Here is a 16,969-nt window from a genome sequence, read left to right on the forward strand (position 1 = left end):
CCATTTGTTGCCCAAGTTTCCCATCTGATCTTTCATTATTTGGCTGTTAACATGCATTATTTATTTCGGCATATATTAAACAATTCTAGAGTGTTTTGTTTCTATACAAAAAGTGCTTTGCCTGTGCAAGTTTTTTTGCAGCTGTTAAGAGTGCTGTTTTCTGTAAGGAAACAATCCCATTAAATGCTTTATGTTGCTTTCTTACCTTAAAGCAATTCTTCCTGCAGACTTTCTTAAGTCAACCTCTTTAGCAATGCATGGGTATAAATACATTTCAATAAAATTTAAGAAAAGAATAAAACACAACTTCAGTTGAGGCAGCAATTCAATTTTAAGCATTTGTGAGTTTAAATGGATTTTTAAAATCAGTATATCAATTGTAGGTAGTAGAATTTTATGTTGGAAACGTCTAATTTCGGTATAGAAATTCGGAAATATTTTAGCTATGGCTTGTCTTTAGGATTATGCCCTGTATAAATTTGTTATAAACATTTCAAGTAGTTTTATGAAGTAACGTATTATTTTGTTCTGTTTTTCCAGGAATGGCAGAATTCTATTCAGAAGAATGCAGGATTGGCATTTATTGAACTCATCAATGAAGGAAGGTAACCAAATTTAATGCCTTTCTTTTGCTGTGACGTGGAATACTGATAGTGTACTTTGGATTTTTGGAAGGCATTTAATGAGTTGCCACAAAAAGATATTGCACAAGATGGTAGCTCACTGTTTTGTGGGTAATGTATTAACATGGATTGTGGATTGGTTACTGCCCAAAATATAGAGTTGGGATGAATTGATGTTTTTCCTAAGTTGGGAAGATTCATTAGTGGGGTGCCACTAGGGCCTCAATTATCTATTATGTGTAGTAACAACTTGGAGGAAAGGACAATGTTATGTATCGAAGTTTGCTGCTGATACCAAAATAGTGGAAAAGCTTGATCTGATGAGGACATAAGGAATCTGCAAGAGATATAGATAGGTTGAGCAAGTAGGCAAAAATTTGCCAGATGGAGTTTAATGTAGGAAAGTATGAGGTCATGCACTTTGGTAGGAAGAATGAAAAAGCAGATTATTCTTTAAGTGGAGAGACTCCCAAAAAGTGTTCTTGTGCATAAAACAGAAAAAAATTAACATACAAATGCAGCAAATAATTAAGAAAGCATGTGGAATTTTGGTCTTTATTGCTCAGGTGTTGGAGTTTAAAATAGGCAAGTCTTATTACAATTTACAAGGTGTTGGTGAGGCTGGGCATGGAGTACTATAGGTCCCTGTGCTTAAGAAAGGAAATATAAGCATTGGAGGTAGTTCAAAAAAGAGTCACCAAAATGATTCTGGGAGGAAAGGCTTTACTTATCTAGAATAGTTAAACAGATTTGGCCTACATTCATTAGAATTTAGATGGTTTTATTGAAATGCAAATAAAAGATTCAGTGGGTCTTGACAGTGTAGATGTTGAGAAGGCTTTTTCACTAGTGGGAAAAATCTCAGGCTCCAAAATAAGGGGGCACTCATTTAAAACCGAAATGCTAAGGAATTTCTTGTCTCCATGGGAATGTTGGTACTTCTTTCCTTGAGAGGTATGAAGGCTACATCATTAAAACTATTTAAAGAGATGGTAGTTAGATTTTTGAAATACTGAGGCATTGAGGACTATGAGGACCTGGCACATATGAAGAATTGAAGCCTGGAGCAAATTAGCTATGATCTTATTGAATGTTTGGATAAGCTTGAGAGGCAGAATGGTTTAATAGTGCTTCCATTTCTTCTGTTCCATTGCTTTTGACTCCTGCTGGAACTGTTTGAACAGTGACTGAATGGACAGTGCTTTGATATTTTGAATTATTTTGGAACAAGAATCCTGTGAGCAAGGGTTCACCGCTGATCTCTCCTATTTTTGAACAAAAATTCTCTTATTGAGTACAGAATCGAAAGGCAGATTGCTGATTAAATTGAGAGAGTCTACTAAAAAAAAAGTGCAGCACCCTATTTGTTCTTATGGGAGAAAGATTGAAGGACTTTTCATTATTGTATTCCTGAGCAACTTTTTTATGTCATATCTTGAGAGACAGCTTGCATGATCAGTGACTTTACCACACGTCAGAATATTAGAACAACAGAATTAAGAAAATTCACTTCAAGATATAAGTAGTTCAAAACTTCAAGAATAACTCTAATGACCAGAAAATGGTGTTTCTGTAATGTGAACCTCTGAAGAGAAAAATCCATTTTTATCTCATAATTTCATAAAGATAGTGTATGTGTGATTATGTGTGTTTTAAGTTATTTAGAGGGTTAAATATTTATACTTTCACTATACGCTCTCTTCATGCTATTCCATCATCTTTGAATACTTAAAATGTTATCTTTTATAATAATTATATTTCTTTAAGAAACCTGGTCATTTTTAAAAATTGCAAACCATCTACAGCAAAAGTATTTAATTGGCCACCTTGGTAACTGGGAAAGGTATTTTTCTTTAATGTTAGGACCTGTAAATTACTAGGAATAGAGCAACAATAACACCACCTGCCTTGGCGGTAACTGAATAGTTCACCATTGTGAATTTAAAATAATCTTAACTTGATTAGCTTTTCTTTAGCAATTGTTTTAAAATTGCATTTATAGCCAATCATTTTCAGTACAGTTGCAACTTTAGCATCTATCTGACATTGTAGAAAGTTGCACAGATATGTTGTGCGTGGGTTTCCTCCAGGTGCTCTGGTTTCCTCCCACAGTCCAAAGATGTACAGGTTAGATGAACTGGCTAAATTGTCCATCGTGTTAAGTGCAGGGGAATGGGTCTGGGTGGGTTGCTCTTTGGAGGTCGGTGTGGACTTGTTGGGCTGAAGGGCCTGTTTCCACACTGTAGGAAATCTCATCATCTAATCATAACAAATCCAAGCCACCCAAATATCACCCTGTCACTGTAATCTTCATCAGCAATGATGGAAGCAGTCATTGACTATGTTCTCAGTGGCACTCACAAAAAGCCAACTGCTGACTGATGCTCAGTTTGGGTTTCGCTGAGGCCCCTTGGTCTTGGCTTCATTGCAGTTGCTGAAAGAGCTGAATTGCAGAGATGGGAGATGAGGAACTGTCCTTTATATCAACGACACATTCAATTGAGTTTGGTATTAAGGTACCTTTGTAAAACTGGACTTTTGAGAATCAGGAAAACTATTTTCTGGTTGGAGTCTTTTGAACACAAAGGAAGATGATTGTAGTTGTTAAATGTCGATCATCTCTGTTCCAGGACATCATTGCAAGAGTTTCTTTAGTATTGTAGGCCAAACCATCTTCAATTGTTTCATCGACTGCTTTCCCTCCATCATAAGACAGAAGTAGGGATATTTGCTGATTGTGCAATGTTTAACTCCAATATTCAACGCCTCAGATACTGAAGGAGTTCATGTTCAAATGGAGCAAGGTCTGGACCATCCTGACTTGGGCTGACAAATGGAAAGTGACGTTTGTGTCTCACAAGCCAGGCAATGACTATCTCCAACAGGAAAGAATCTATCCAATGTCCCTTAATGCTTAGTATTACCATTCAACAAAAACTCAACTGAACAAGCCATATAAATACTGTGCCTACAAGAGCAGGTCAGACCCCAAACATTCTGCAGCAAGTAACTCATCTTCAGTCTATCCAATGTCTGGCTATCTCATATAAATCAAAGGTCAGAAAAGTGATAAACTATGTCCACTTGCCTGAATGCGGAGCAGCTTCAACAACATTCTATTGCGAGTTTTGGTAGTGTGTTTGTGGAATTGGAAGGCAGGATATTAGAATTTGAATATTGTAAAATGATGGGGGTGGGGGGAGAAGAGTGTATGAATCCTTAAAAAGATGATGTGTTTTCTCTATGCTGAGAGATTAAAAAATGCATGTCTGGGCAGCAACTTGCCAGTTTGCAGGTGCTCAAATTGAAGCATTTGTATCAAAAGGCTATACTGTAAGCAAGGTAAAAACAAGATTAGCAGACAATGCAGCATTTTTACCAAGCCAACAGATATTTAAATGTAGCCAATTAATTTAAACTAGGCACTCTGAGACTAAGGGCCAATTCTAATAAAGAAATTAATAGGTCATTAAGAGAGTAAAAGAAGACAGCATTTGAACGTCACCCGAGAGCAAACTGCCATCTGAAATGGTTAGCTCTCAGCGCTCAGAGTAACCATCATCTGACTAAAGGTACAGCAGCACTCTTAGGTAATATTCCTGACACAAGAATTTGAAGGGAGGGGGGGGCGTTCCTGAAAGAGGATCAATGGAAAGAGCTTGGACCATTCCTAAAGATGTATTCTGGTTGTAATATCGAGAGGCTAAGTACTAAATCTTTATTGTATTTCATATAAGTGGTACTTCTATTGATTGGAACAACATAGCATTAGAATTTTGTTTGTTCAGGAATAAGTGGTAGTTAGATGGGAATTGTTTTGTTGTTAGTAGTTCTGCTAATTTGTTCACTGTTGGAGTTAGATAAATTGTTACCTGTTGGTTATAGAGTGAGTGAAAGGATTTCATTACATTTAACCACTATTTTATAACAGATTGGTGGGGGTGGGTGCTGGTGGTGAGAGGTAGATTATACTGCTTGTCATACTTAGTTCAACAGATTGAGGTGAGGTGAGCTTCTCTGGGTTTTTTGGTTTTAGGGATCGGGGCAGGGGGTGGTGGGGGTCGACTTCCACTTCGTAACAATTCATGAAGCTCAACACTGTCCAGTACAAAGCATCTTGTTTCATTGGAGCTCAACCTCCACCTCAAAAATTCATTACCTTCAGTAGTGACACACAATGGTAGCAGTGTGTACCATCTACTTGCTTGATTATATTAACTTACCAGGACTCCTTTGACAGCATCTTCCAAACCCCTGACCTTTGTCTCTTAGAATGCCAAGTGCAATAGTTGTAGCAGCACTGTCAAGTGCAAGTCGTCCTCCAAGCCACTGTCTTAAATTGGAAGTATATCACTGTTCCCGTAATGTTATTGGGGCTATCTCTTAGAACGCTCTGCCAAACAGTATTCTGGTGTTCATAGGCCCAAAGGACTACAGTATCTAGAAGGTTGTGCAATGCCACCTACTCCTGGGCAATTACGAATGAGCAATAAATGTTGGGCTAACTAACGATGCCCACATTCCATCAGTATTTTTTTTAATTTACTCTTCCCTTAACTGAAAAATGTACTATCATTAATCTGTTCATTTCATTTGTGACAATTGCTGAAACAGGGATGTTTCAAAAGAAGGATAAAGGGAGCTTTGGCTGTAAATGGATCTGCTACTCCAGCTGTTAGGAATATGTGTTGTTTTACAGTAGGTAACAGCCTATTAGTGCAGAATCACTTGAGCAAGTTACTGTCCAAGGTACAGCAGTCAATGGCTAATAATTTTAACTGACATATTAACATACGTCCAATTATTAATTATTGCTCTCGACTTCGTGATCTATAAGCAAGGAGCTTTATTCTTTATTCATTTTGAAATCCATATTCAAATATTTCTTCTGATTCTAAATGAAATGGCAAATTCTGAGCTAAAAACCATAAAGAGTTTCTGAAGGTAATTATCTTTTAAAGTATGCATCCAAAACAGTGGTAAGACATTTCATTGAGCAACAAGAAGAATATCCATTAATTTAAAATTTGTGCAGTAAAGTTCCTAAATATGTGTGCAATTAGATTTTATCAAAGTTACACAGTAATGAGACAAAGGTCCACAACAGTCCTTGTGTTTATTGTTATGATTTAACTGGGAAGAATGCACCAATATTTGTGCTCTCTTGTACCACAAACTGTTACAAAATGTACAAAGTTTCACTGAGACCACCAAAGTGACCAATTTGCTTAACTAACTGCTATTTGGGACAAAAACAATTCACACCATGTTTTCTGCTGTATCAGGGAAAAAAAAATCCTCTATTTTTGTAACACATTGCTCTTTAGCAAGAGCATGAGAAAGAAAGGATTTCTAATTTGTACAAATTAAACTGTAATCCTTCAGGAACCCACCCCCACACTCAAGATTGAGACATACAAAAGATAACCAGTTTAACTATAGGTAGTACTATAGGTGGTATATACTGTTAGTGGTAAGAATATATACAAGGTAAACAAAATTCCAAAAATCAAAAATTCAGACTACAAAGTGGAAAGTTACTTCTCTCTCGGTTCTTTTGATTTTTGTGATGATGAAATGCTGCTAGCTGCAGGGTGACAGTTATCCTTTGTTTTGATGGTTGATCAGATAAGCTTAGGTCTTTTCTAGAACGAATTCTTCCTTTAAAGCTTTCTGGATTTTCTGTTTTTCTCCCCATATGGAGGGAAAGAAGTCTATTTTCTGTTTGTAAATTCTGGATGTCTTCAGTCTGCTGATCTTGCCACTTCTAGTTTTTTTTTAAACACTCAACAGCCCTTTGGTTGTGTTGCTGCCAGGCAGAATGCCCTTAATTTAAAAGATTCTTGCTGCCATTTAGTCTCAAATTCTCTCTCTTCATGTTTTCAAATACCAGCATTGTATTAAGTTAAAAATCTCACAACACCAGGTTATCGTCCAACAGGTTTAATTGGAAGCACACAACCTTTCGGAGCGACACTCCTTCATCACGTGATAGACAAATCAGCATTGTATTGTATTGCTCCGTACGTAGGATTCAATTTCCAATTTGTGCAAAACATTTATGGGATTCAAGTTACAGCAGTCCATTTCAGTTCAGTTATAGTCAGAAAAATTGTATATATATATATATATATATATATATAGTTTGTTTCACTATTTAAAATTTTACTCTGGCGTGATTGATAAATCAACTGGTCACTATGACCTTTTTAGTTTTAATGTCACAAAAATTCTGTTTTAAATTGATTCACTTTAATAATCTTGCACTGTATACATATTTTCAGCATGGTAATTACAACAGAGTTTTCAGATAGAATGAAAAAGAAAGGTAATCGTTCTAATCACCAAGAAAGCATTGCAGATTAATCATAGATTAAGAATTTAATGATGTAGTTGTCTACAATTAACAGCGCATAAACAGTTGATGTATGTGCAGTGGTTAAGTGCTTTGGTTGCCAAAAATTAGGATCACCATCATTAAAGGGATTGAAAAAAGCACCTTCATAATTATAATAGTGTATGTTTAATGGTGTGTAAAATTGTGTATAATCTCTACACAGTAAGAGTTATTTTCCCAGAATAAAGTAAGAATAAGATTAGTTAAAAGTTGTTAGAATAAAGAGATATATCAAATGACAAATGTGTACATTTGAAAATCTGGATTCGTTTTAAAAACATAACAACAATTAAGATTCTGAAACTCAGGTTTTTAGCATATGCCATTTGATAATTTTTCAGTGTCATTAATGATTGTCCAGTACTTTTTAACTATTCATTCTTGATCTTTCTGGAAGTAACATCACACAATTTATCTCCCCATGTATCTGAAAGGGACTTTTTTTTCTTCTGCTTTTCTTAATGTTTATTCAATCATAAAATAGTTGTTTCCAACAATGGATGTTGTTAATCATGAAAAATGTGTATTCTACTTAAAATTAGCCTATTAAACAGTTGTTTAATTCAACACTTTTAAAGAATAATTCAAAATTATCAAGAAAGCATGATCTGCTCGTGAAATATGTTTAGCTTTCTTTTTTTATTCTTTCATCGAATGAATGCATCACTATCAAGGCAGATTTTGTTGTCCAACCTTAATTCCTTAGAACCAAGTGGCTTGCTATGTCTTTTCTGAATAAGGTTAGGAATCAATTACATTGTAGTGGTGTGGAGGCACACAGAGGCCACACTGAGTAAGGATTGGCAGATTTCCCTCTCTAAATAGCATTAGTTAACTTGATGGTAGTTTCATGATCACATTACTGAGACTAGGTTTATAGTCAAGATTTTAATTTTCGTTAATTAAATTTAACTTCTATCAGCTGCATGGTGAGATTTGGATCCATGTCCTCAAATCATTAGTCTGGGCCTCTAGATCGCTATTAGCGATATGCTACCATCTCAACATATATCTATCAATAATCATAATTTCTATATCAAAGATTTTGATTTGTACTGTATTGAACAATCTCGGAGTTAGTGAATGTATGTACTGTATAGAGGCAGTTGTGTGCGAAATATATGTCTGTTCTTTAAACAAAGTAGCATTGTCAAGCATGTTAGATTGAAGGAAGACTTGTGATATTCTCCATTTTTTAAAGGTTGTTATGCCATGCCATGAAGGACCACATAGTAAGAGTGGCTAATGAGGCCGAGTTCATTCTGAATCGACAGAGGGCAGAAGATGTGCATAAGCATGCAGAATTTGAGGTAAGTTTGTTTTAGATGCTTTTTTATTTCAAGATAAATGTCATGCAATTTGAAACTAAATACATCAGTTGTTTCACCACATATAGAAATACTTTAATCTTAATCATTCAAACCTTGTACAAAATTTACTCCAAAATAGTCTGAGTGATAGTCTATTTCATATATAATACTTGTATGATTTTGATGAAACCCCTTTGTCAAACTCTGAACAATCCATTGAATAATCAGATCTGAAACCAATCAGATGAACATATTGCAATTAATGGCTAGAAATATTCCAAACATTTCAAAGGTATGACAGCTTTAATTTTTTTTTAGTTCACATACTTTTGAATTTGAATACTTAAATACTGTATGTGCAGTAGTAGGCAAAAGCAGTGACAATATTTTGACCCTTAATCAGTGTCTCGCAGCTCACAAAAGGTTGGTATTTCTGGAGCAAATATTGAATTACTTTATTTAAAAGAATGAAGGGACATTTTGCCCATTGTATTGCTCTTTTAAATCAAAAGTCAAAATAAATTTTCTGAGTGACTGCTGATGTCATATCTTGTTTCCTTGATAAATGCAGATAGTTTACTTGTACAGCTTTAAATTATGTGCTAAATTTATTTCAAATTGCAGGTCTGGAGTGACTGTCTGTCAGTTTAATGGAACATTTATACCTTTCCTTTGTCTAGCCAAAAACTAATTTTGACAAAAGCTAATAACATGGAATTAATTTCAAGCAATTCATATTTTCATGTAAAGACTATCTTCAGGCATTACATATGTAAGACAGAACAAGTTGACTAAACTGTGCTTCTGCAATAATGTGTGACAACCAGAAGAAAATGCAAATGTTGGAAATCTGAAAGAAAAATAGCAAATCCAGGAAACACTGAAAAAAGGCATAATCTGTGCTGAGAACTTAACTGTAGCTAACATCAACCTGAAATGTTAATTTTAAAATGAAAGAACATTAGCTTAAATGTTAGCCCTTTATTTCTTATTCACAAGACTTGTTGAGTGGTTCTAGTTTTTATGGTGTTTACTTCAGTTTGCTCACTTAACTGGATGGCTGATTTATGAAATAGACTAGGTTCAGTTCCTGCACCAACTGAAGTCACCATGAAGGACTCTCCTCCTCCATCTCTCCCTTCGCTGAGGTATGGTGATCCTCAGGTTAAACCACCACCCGTTGTCTCTTTATGATAGTGACTATATGGTCTGGTAGGATTTTGGCAACTTTGCCTTTTACATCAACGCTTGTTCTGAATTATTATGATACAAAGTTAAATACAGTGCAGAAAACAATTGGGTCTAACTGGTCTGTATGATGTTTCTACTTCGCACAGTCTCCTTGTACTCAAAGTATGTCTTTCTAATCTGTTCCTTCATCCCACTAATTCTGAAATGCTGTAAATCTACCTGTCAATACTCCCTGACTCTGTTGTAAATAAAAATTGATACAACTAAGCCATAATGACCCAACCTCCTCCGGCCTCTGGGGAAGAGAATTTCTCTCTTTAATGATCCTCTAAGAAAAGAATTCTTATAAACTCTGTCGTAAGAAAGAGACCTCTTATTCTTAATCTTCATCTTGTAGACCCCCCACATTAAAAAAAATCCTTTTAGTATCCAGCTTTTCCAGTCTCCTCCAAATCGTACGTTTCGATAAGACCACCTTATTATTCTTCATTCCAGTGAGTGTGGTCTTTTCAGCTTTTCTTCATAAGTTAAGCTCTTCGTTCCAGGAACGACTCAAGGGAACCTACTCTGACCTGCTTTTAAAGCACTGAATCTTTTTTTCTTTCCAAATAAGTAGACCAACTGTACAAATGCTCCATATATGGTTTCACTAAGGTCTTTTACAACTACAGTTAAACTTCCCTGTTTTTCTACTCCATTACACTTACAATAGAGAACAAAATTCCATTTACCTTCCCAATCATTTGCTGTACACACATACTAACTTTCTGATTCAAGTGTCAGAAAACCAAGATCCATCTCTACCACCCATTCTGCAAATTCTCTCCATTTAAATAACATGCTGCTTTCCTAGTCTTCCTGAAAAAAATGGATGAGCACATTTGAATACGCCATAATACTGCAGATGCTGGAGAAACTGAGCAGGTCTGGCAACATCTACAGAGTTAACATTTTGAGTCCCATATGACTCCTGTTCAGAACTTGAGTGCATTCTCCCTCTTTATACTCCATCTACCAAGCTTTGCACGTTCACCTAAACTTCCTATGTCTCTTTGTAGATTCTCAAACTCCTCTTGACAATTTCAATTATTTGCTTACCCGTATTGGTGTCAGTAACAACTTTAGTCGCAATATATTTGATTCCTCCTTCAAGTCACTGTTGTAGATTGTAAGTAACTGAATTCCAATGACATTCCACTGGTTACAGCTTATCTATTAATAAAGACTAATTTATCTCTTCGCTGCTTTCTTTTAGTTTACTACCTTTATCCATACTAATATACAATCCCTACATCTCTTGCACATTGATCTTTGATGTGGTATGCTACTGACCAGACAAAGATTGTTGTCTTGTAGAAAAAAATAAGCTCGTTCTACAGCTCTGTGGTAACTGATGGAAAACTCAGTCAAATTTTGCCCACCTCAAACATCTGACAAGAAATATACAAAGGTTGGGTAAATCGGTTTGCAAGGGCGATTCGAATATGGTCCAGCAGACCAAGTGCTGAAACAGACACAAGTAACACTTAATAGCGGAAGGTTTGTCATTATATGACCATAAAATGTTTATCTCAAACATTTTGTAAAGGTAAATCATACAGAGATTCCATGTACATATTGAGTTATCTCACAGTACAGAGCAAGAGCACAACACTCTTTATGTCCAGGCATTTTGAAATATATATGGGATTATTATTTTATCAAGGTTTCCAAAATGCCAGGGGACAGACAGCAATAGATTTGTTCAGTTTTAGAGGGAAGGTGTAGTTTCTTTTAGTCAACTATTATTAAAGATAGATTGAAGTACCAAAACTTAATTTAAAGACAGCAGTGATCGGAGCAATGAAAGGAATCTTTGTGACACACAGTTTCCTGGAAGAATTAGTATTTGGGTCAACTTGTTCATAAGGTTTTCAGGAAACTCCGTTTGAACGCAGACTTCAAGTGGATGACAAGATATCCACTCTTTCCCAGTGAAATGGGAGGGCAGAAAGAGTTGTCAGGACTGTGACATCACCGATGCACAAAAGTCCAAATGAGAAGTTAAATCGGTTACAGCACAACCATTGAATAATAAGGGTTGAACAGTAAAATTATTAATGGAAGATTAAAACTGATAACCAAGTTTAGAACACAACTTTAAGCCAAACAAAAGTTCTTGTAGTCTTGAGAAGTTAAAACAAATAGAAAAATACTGCAGCAAAAAGTAGAGATGGTACATAAAACAAAAACTCTGTCAACCTCAAAGCTATGGTTGGAAGTCTAGTTAAGTAACTGGAAGTCAGAAGTCATAATCATCAAAGAAACAGATCAATCGTAATCTTATATTGTCAGAACACCTGAAGAGATATTCAGAAAGAACAAGAAGATATTCACTTTTCTGTAGACAGCAAGTGAAACTGACGAAGGTTCTTACAGAGTGCAGGTTAGCCTTGCTGATAGTATATTAGGCAGCATCCAAGGAGCAGGAGATTTGACGTTTTGGGCATGAGCCCTTCTTCAGGAAGGCTCATGCCCGAAAAGTTGATTCTCCTGTTCCTTTGATGCTGCCTGACCTGAGCTTTTCCAGCAACGCATTTTCAGCTCTGATCTCCAACATCTGCAGTCCTCACTTTCTCCTGATTGTCTAATATACTATGTATAGAGTGATATAATTACACCAGATCAGGGTATTCAGTCACATTTCCAGATCATCTCACCTTCAGATATTTGGACTTTAGGGAGAGGTGCTATAAGTAGTGAAATGATGCCCATGAGGACATCAGACAGCACAACGTCTGTGTAAGTAAATACAGTAAAAGCAAACTATGGGATAATGTAGATCAAGATAATTTATGGTGATCGAACTAATCACATGACTCTGACATTGTAAGAGAGAAGCCACCAGTCTAGAACATTCTGTGAAGACGGAAATGTTTTGACGTATTAGAGAGCTGTATTTGAGAACTGGCTATGTGCAGAAGAATATGTGAGTTTATCAAAACAAAAGGAGAGCGTTACTTAGTGATAAGGAACAAGCAAACTTGGAGAGTTGATGTGCAGTTATCCACAACTTGAGATACTCAAGACTGATATCTCAATGTGCAGGTAACAGTATTGTCTTGAAGCACACGATAAATAGCCAATTATTTTATATAATTTCTCATTGTTTCTTCTTAGTAAATTTTATCACTTGAAAATTCTCTGTGTTAAATCTCATCTCATCAAAGAGTCTGCTCACTCCAACATCCTGTCCATGTTCTCACGAAGTTCATCATTATTATTCTCACAGTTCTGTATTATCTGCAAAATTTGAGGTCATGCTCTTTACACTTAAATCCAGTTCATTAGTAAATTTCAAGAAAAACAAGTTGTAGTCACTGTACTAATCCCAGGAAGCTCCACAGTTTTTTTTTCCCCCCTGTAAATGGGATAAAGCATTTAGAAAAGGTAATCCCAGAAAGAACCAACAGAGATAAGTCAGGATGAACAAAAAGAAAAGTCAACACAGACCTGTGAAAGTAAAATCATGCTTAATGCATATAAATGAGTATTTTAATGAAGAGTGTCAGATCAGCCATGATTCTACGAAATGACAAGCAAAATTGAGAGGTAAATGGTGTACTACTGTTCCTATGGTATAATGCAGTTAATATGATGGATCAGAGTTTATTGTCTGTCCTTAATTACCCTGAAAACTGTGATAGCCACCTTATTGAACCATTACAGTTATAGTGTAGATACATCCACTGGGCTCTGTGGAAGGGACTTCTAGGTTTTAGATCTAGTGACAGTGAAGGAATAGCAATATTTGAAACCAATCTGTTGTGTGGCTTGAGGAAGACTTGCAACTGGTATTGTTTTCATTTAAGACCTGCCCTCCTTCAGGTGGTAGAGGTTTCAGGTTTGAAAGGTGCTATTGAAAGAGGCTTGATGAGCCATTGTAATGTATCTTATAGATGGTGTTCATTGCTTTATTATACAGAGATAGTAGAGGAAATGAACATTGAAGATGGTGAATAGAATGTCAGTTAAATGGGCTAATTGGTCCTGGATTATACTAAGATTCGTGACTGTTTTTTGGAGCTGGATTAATCCGTACAAGTAGAGAGTATGAACTAACGTGTGGGTTGTAACAGGTTTTGGTGACTAAAGTGCTGATTTACTTGCTGCCACACTCCAACCTCTGACCAGCTCTTAGCCAAGGTATTTATGTGGCTGGTTCAGTTAAGTTTCTGGTCAATTTTTAACCCCTGGATGTTAATGACAGAATTCATTGATAGTAGTGGTATTAAACGCCGAGAGGAGAGGGTTAGGTTCTATCTTGACACATGTCATTATCTGGCATTCATATAGTGTGAATGTTACTTGTCACTCATCAGTGCACATTCTAATGTTGTCTATGTCTTGCAGCAAGTGCACTGCTACAGTACTTGAATCTTTAATATCTTTTCTCCACTTCAAAAAAAAACAAGCATTTACCAGTACACTCAATATTCAACTAGTACATTTGTAATTCATCTTATTCCATGGCATAACTTTGAAGACAATACTATGAAGTTATGCAACCACTTTTAGAAGTTTTTGTACTTGGATCCATCATATTAACTGCATTATACCATAGGAACAGGAGTGCACCATTTACCTCTCAATTTTGCTTGTCATTTCGTAGAATCATGGCTGATCTGACACTTTTCATTAAAATACTCATTTATATGCATTAAGCATGATTTTACTTTCACAGGTCTGTGTTGACTTTCCTTTTTGTTCATCCTGACTTATCTCTGTTGATTCTTTCTGGGGTTACCTTTTCTAAAAGCTTTATCACTACTAATATTAAACTGAATAGGCTATAGTTGTATTTACCCTTGGATTCATTTTTGTATTAAATTGTAAAATTTGAAATTCTTCATTCTTCAGGCACTGCCTCTGTATCTGAGGAAAGTTGAAAGGTTATAGTTAGTAGTTCCATAATAATCACCCTTACTTTCCTCCTTTGATATATTTTATCTAGTCTTGGTGATTTATAAAGTACAGCCAATCTTTCTGACAACTCTTTATCTATTTACTTCATTTTTTACCGATGGTGGTATTATAACACTTGTACAGGAGCAGACAGAGAGTGATAAGATCAGATGTTATGGTCGTGCCATTGCCTACCAGCCTGCATTGGTATTTTATCAGCAGAGGAGATATTGTGTTGTATACACCCTTCTGGCCAATTAAAGCTAAACTGGCCAATTCAGGGATTTCTGTTCTAGTACTGATAGAGCACCAGTTCTGTTGTCCATGCCCCATGGACACATTTGCAGACTGAGGTGGTATCCCTCCTGTTTAGGCACACTGTACAACAGAGAACACCCCCTTTCCCACATAGTGCTCTAATCCCTGAGGGTTTAATCTGAGGGTCATCTCATCTCAGGTGAGGGGAGAGTCCTTCATAATAACATTTAACGCAGCCTTAAATATACTCAATGAGTTAGCTGCCATTGTTCAATAGGAAAGAGCATTTCAAAGACTAACTTCTGACAGAAATAATTTTCCATATCTCTGACTGTCAGAGAATACACGAGGATGTAGATATACTGGAGAGTTGGGCGGAAAAGTGGCAGATGGTTTTCAATCCAGACAAATGTGAGGTGATGCATTTATACAAGACTAATTTATAGAAGAGCAACTTATACAATAGAAGAACTTATAGAAGAGCCTTGGGAAAAGTTGATAGGCAGAGAGATCTGGGAGTGCAGGTCCATTGTACGCTGAAGGTTGCTGCACAGGTGGATAGAATGGTCAAGGCGGTAATATAGTATACTTGCCTTCATTGGACAGGGTATTGAGTATAAGAGCTGGCAAGTCATGTTAACATTGTACAACACATTGGTTCGGCCACATTTGGAATACTGTGTACAGTTCTGGTTGCCACATTACCAAAAGGATGCGGACGCTTTGGAGAGGGTGCAGAGAAGGTTTACGAGAATGTTGCCTGGCATGGAAGGTGCTCGCTATGAAGAAAGGTTGAGTAGGTTTGGTTTATTTTCATTAGAAAAAAGGAGATTGAGGGGGGACCTGACTGAGGTTTATAAAATCATGAAGGGTAAGACGGGGTGGATAGAGACCAGCTTTTTCCCAGGGTGAAGGATTCAATAATGAGAGGTCACGCTTTCAAGGTGAGACTTGGAAAGTTTAAGGGGGGATACATGCGGCAAGTACTTCACGCAGAGGGTGGTGGGCATTTGGAACGTGTTGCCAGCAGAGGTAGTAGAGGCAGGCACGATAAATTAATTTAAGATGTGTCTGGATAAATGCATGAATAGTTGGGGAGTGCGGGGTACAGATGCTTAGGAATTGGCCGATAGGTTTAGACAGTACATTTGGATCGGCTCAGGCTTGAAAGGCCTGTACCCGGGCTGTAAATTTTCTTCGTTTTTTGTATATGAAAAATCCTTATCTTTAAGCATCCCCATTTACCCTTTCAAATCTCCTTAGGATCACATTGGACTTTAGAAGAACGATAAAGGTTCAATCTGTTCAACGTTTGTCCATAAGATGCATCCCACTTCCCAGAACTCTCAAGATAAGCCGCAAAATATAGCAATGCTATGGCATTCACACTCTGGTATGGTTTTCCTCATGCTACTATTTTATGCTTTCAGCAGCTTAAATGAGGGCAGCATGGTGGCTCAGTGGTCAGCACTGTTGTCTCATAGTTCTTGGGAACTGGGTTCTATTCCATTCACAGGTGACTGTCTGTGGAGCTTACACATTCTTCCCACGTTTGCATCCGTTTCCTCGGGGTGCTCTGGTTTCCTTTCTCATTCCAAAGATATGAAGGTCAGGTGGATTAGCCATGGTAAATTTTCCATAGTGTCTAGGAATGTGAAGGCTGGGGGGATTAGCTGTAGAAATTGCAGGGTTACAGGGAGAGAGTATAGGGGTGCGTCATGGTGGGATGCTCTTCAAAGGATCGATGTGGAATCTACAGGCCTACTTCCACACTGCAGGGTTCTATTAACTTGCATGCCAAAGTTGGCAGAAACCATTCCAAATTGGCAAGACTGTGTACCAACACCAAAGTTGGCAATGCCTAAGAGCTCTGTTTGCTGATGACATCATGCTGGCCACTATTTTGAAGTTCATTTGCAGCAGCCTGCAGATTATTTCTCATTGAAATAACTGTATAGAGGTCAGTCACCAAGTACCCTTTATTTACATGTGAACCATCAAAAAGTCATTGAGTTATACAACATGAAAACAGACACTTTGATCCAGCCAGTCCAGGCTGACCATGTTCCCAAATTAAACTGGTCCCACCTATCTGAGCTTGGCCCACATTCTTCCAAACTTTTCCTATTTATGAACGTATTCAAATGTTTTTTAAATGTTGTAACTGTTCCTGCATCCACACTTTCTCTGGCAGTTCACTCTGACCTTGACTAATAGGAATGCCTCATACTGAGTCAGGCACCAGA

General features: G+C 36.8%; 1 protein-coding gene across 2 annotated transcripts in view; it reads left to right on the plus strand.

Moving 5' to 3' along the window:
* nbeaa (neurobeachin a) overlaps window positions 1-16,969 on the plus strand; it is an 861,601-nt gene that overhangs the window by 408,664 nt on the left and 435,968 nt on the right. For both annotated transcript variants that reach the window (XM_060826144.1, XM_060826143.1), the window contains 2 exons: window positions 541-605; window positions 8,222-8,330. In XM_060826144.1, the coding sequence (XP_060682127.1) occupies window positions 541-605; window positions 8,222-8,330 (174 nt within the window). The remainder of the gene's footprint in view (window positions 1-540; window positions 606-8,221; window positions 8,331-16,969) is intronic.

The sequence above is a fragment of the Hemiscyllium ocellatum genome, chromosome 6 (assembly GCF_020745735.1).
Source record: "Hemiscyllium ocellatum isolate sHemOce1 chromosome 6, sHemOce1.pat.X.cur, whole genome shotgun sequence".
NCBI lineage: Eukaryota > Metazoa > Chordata > Chondrichthyes > Orectolobiformes > Hemiscylliidae > Hemiscyllium > Hemiscyllium ocellatum.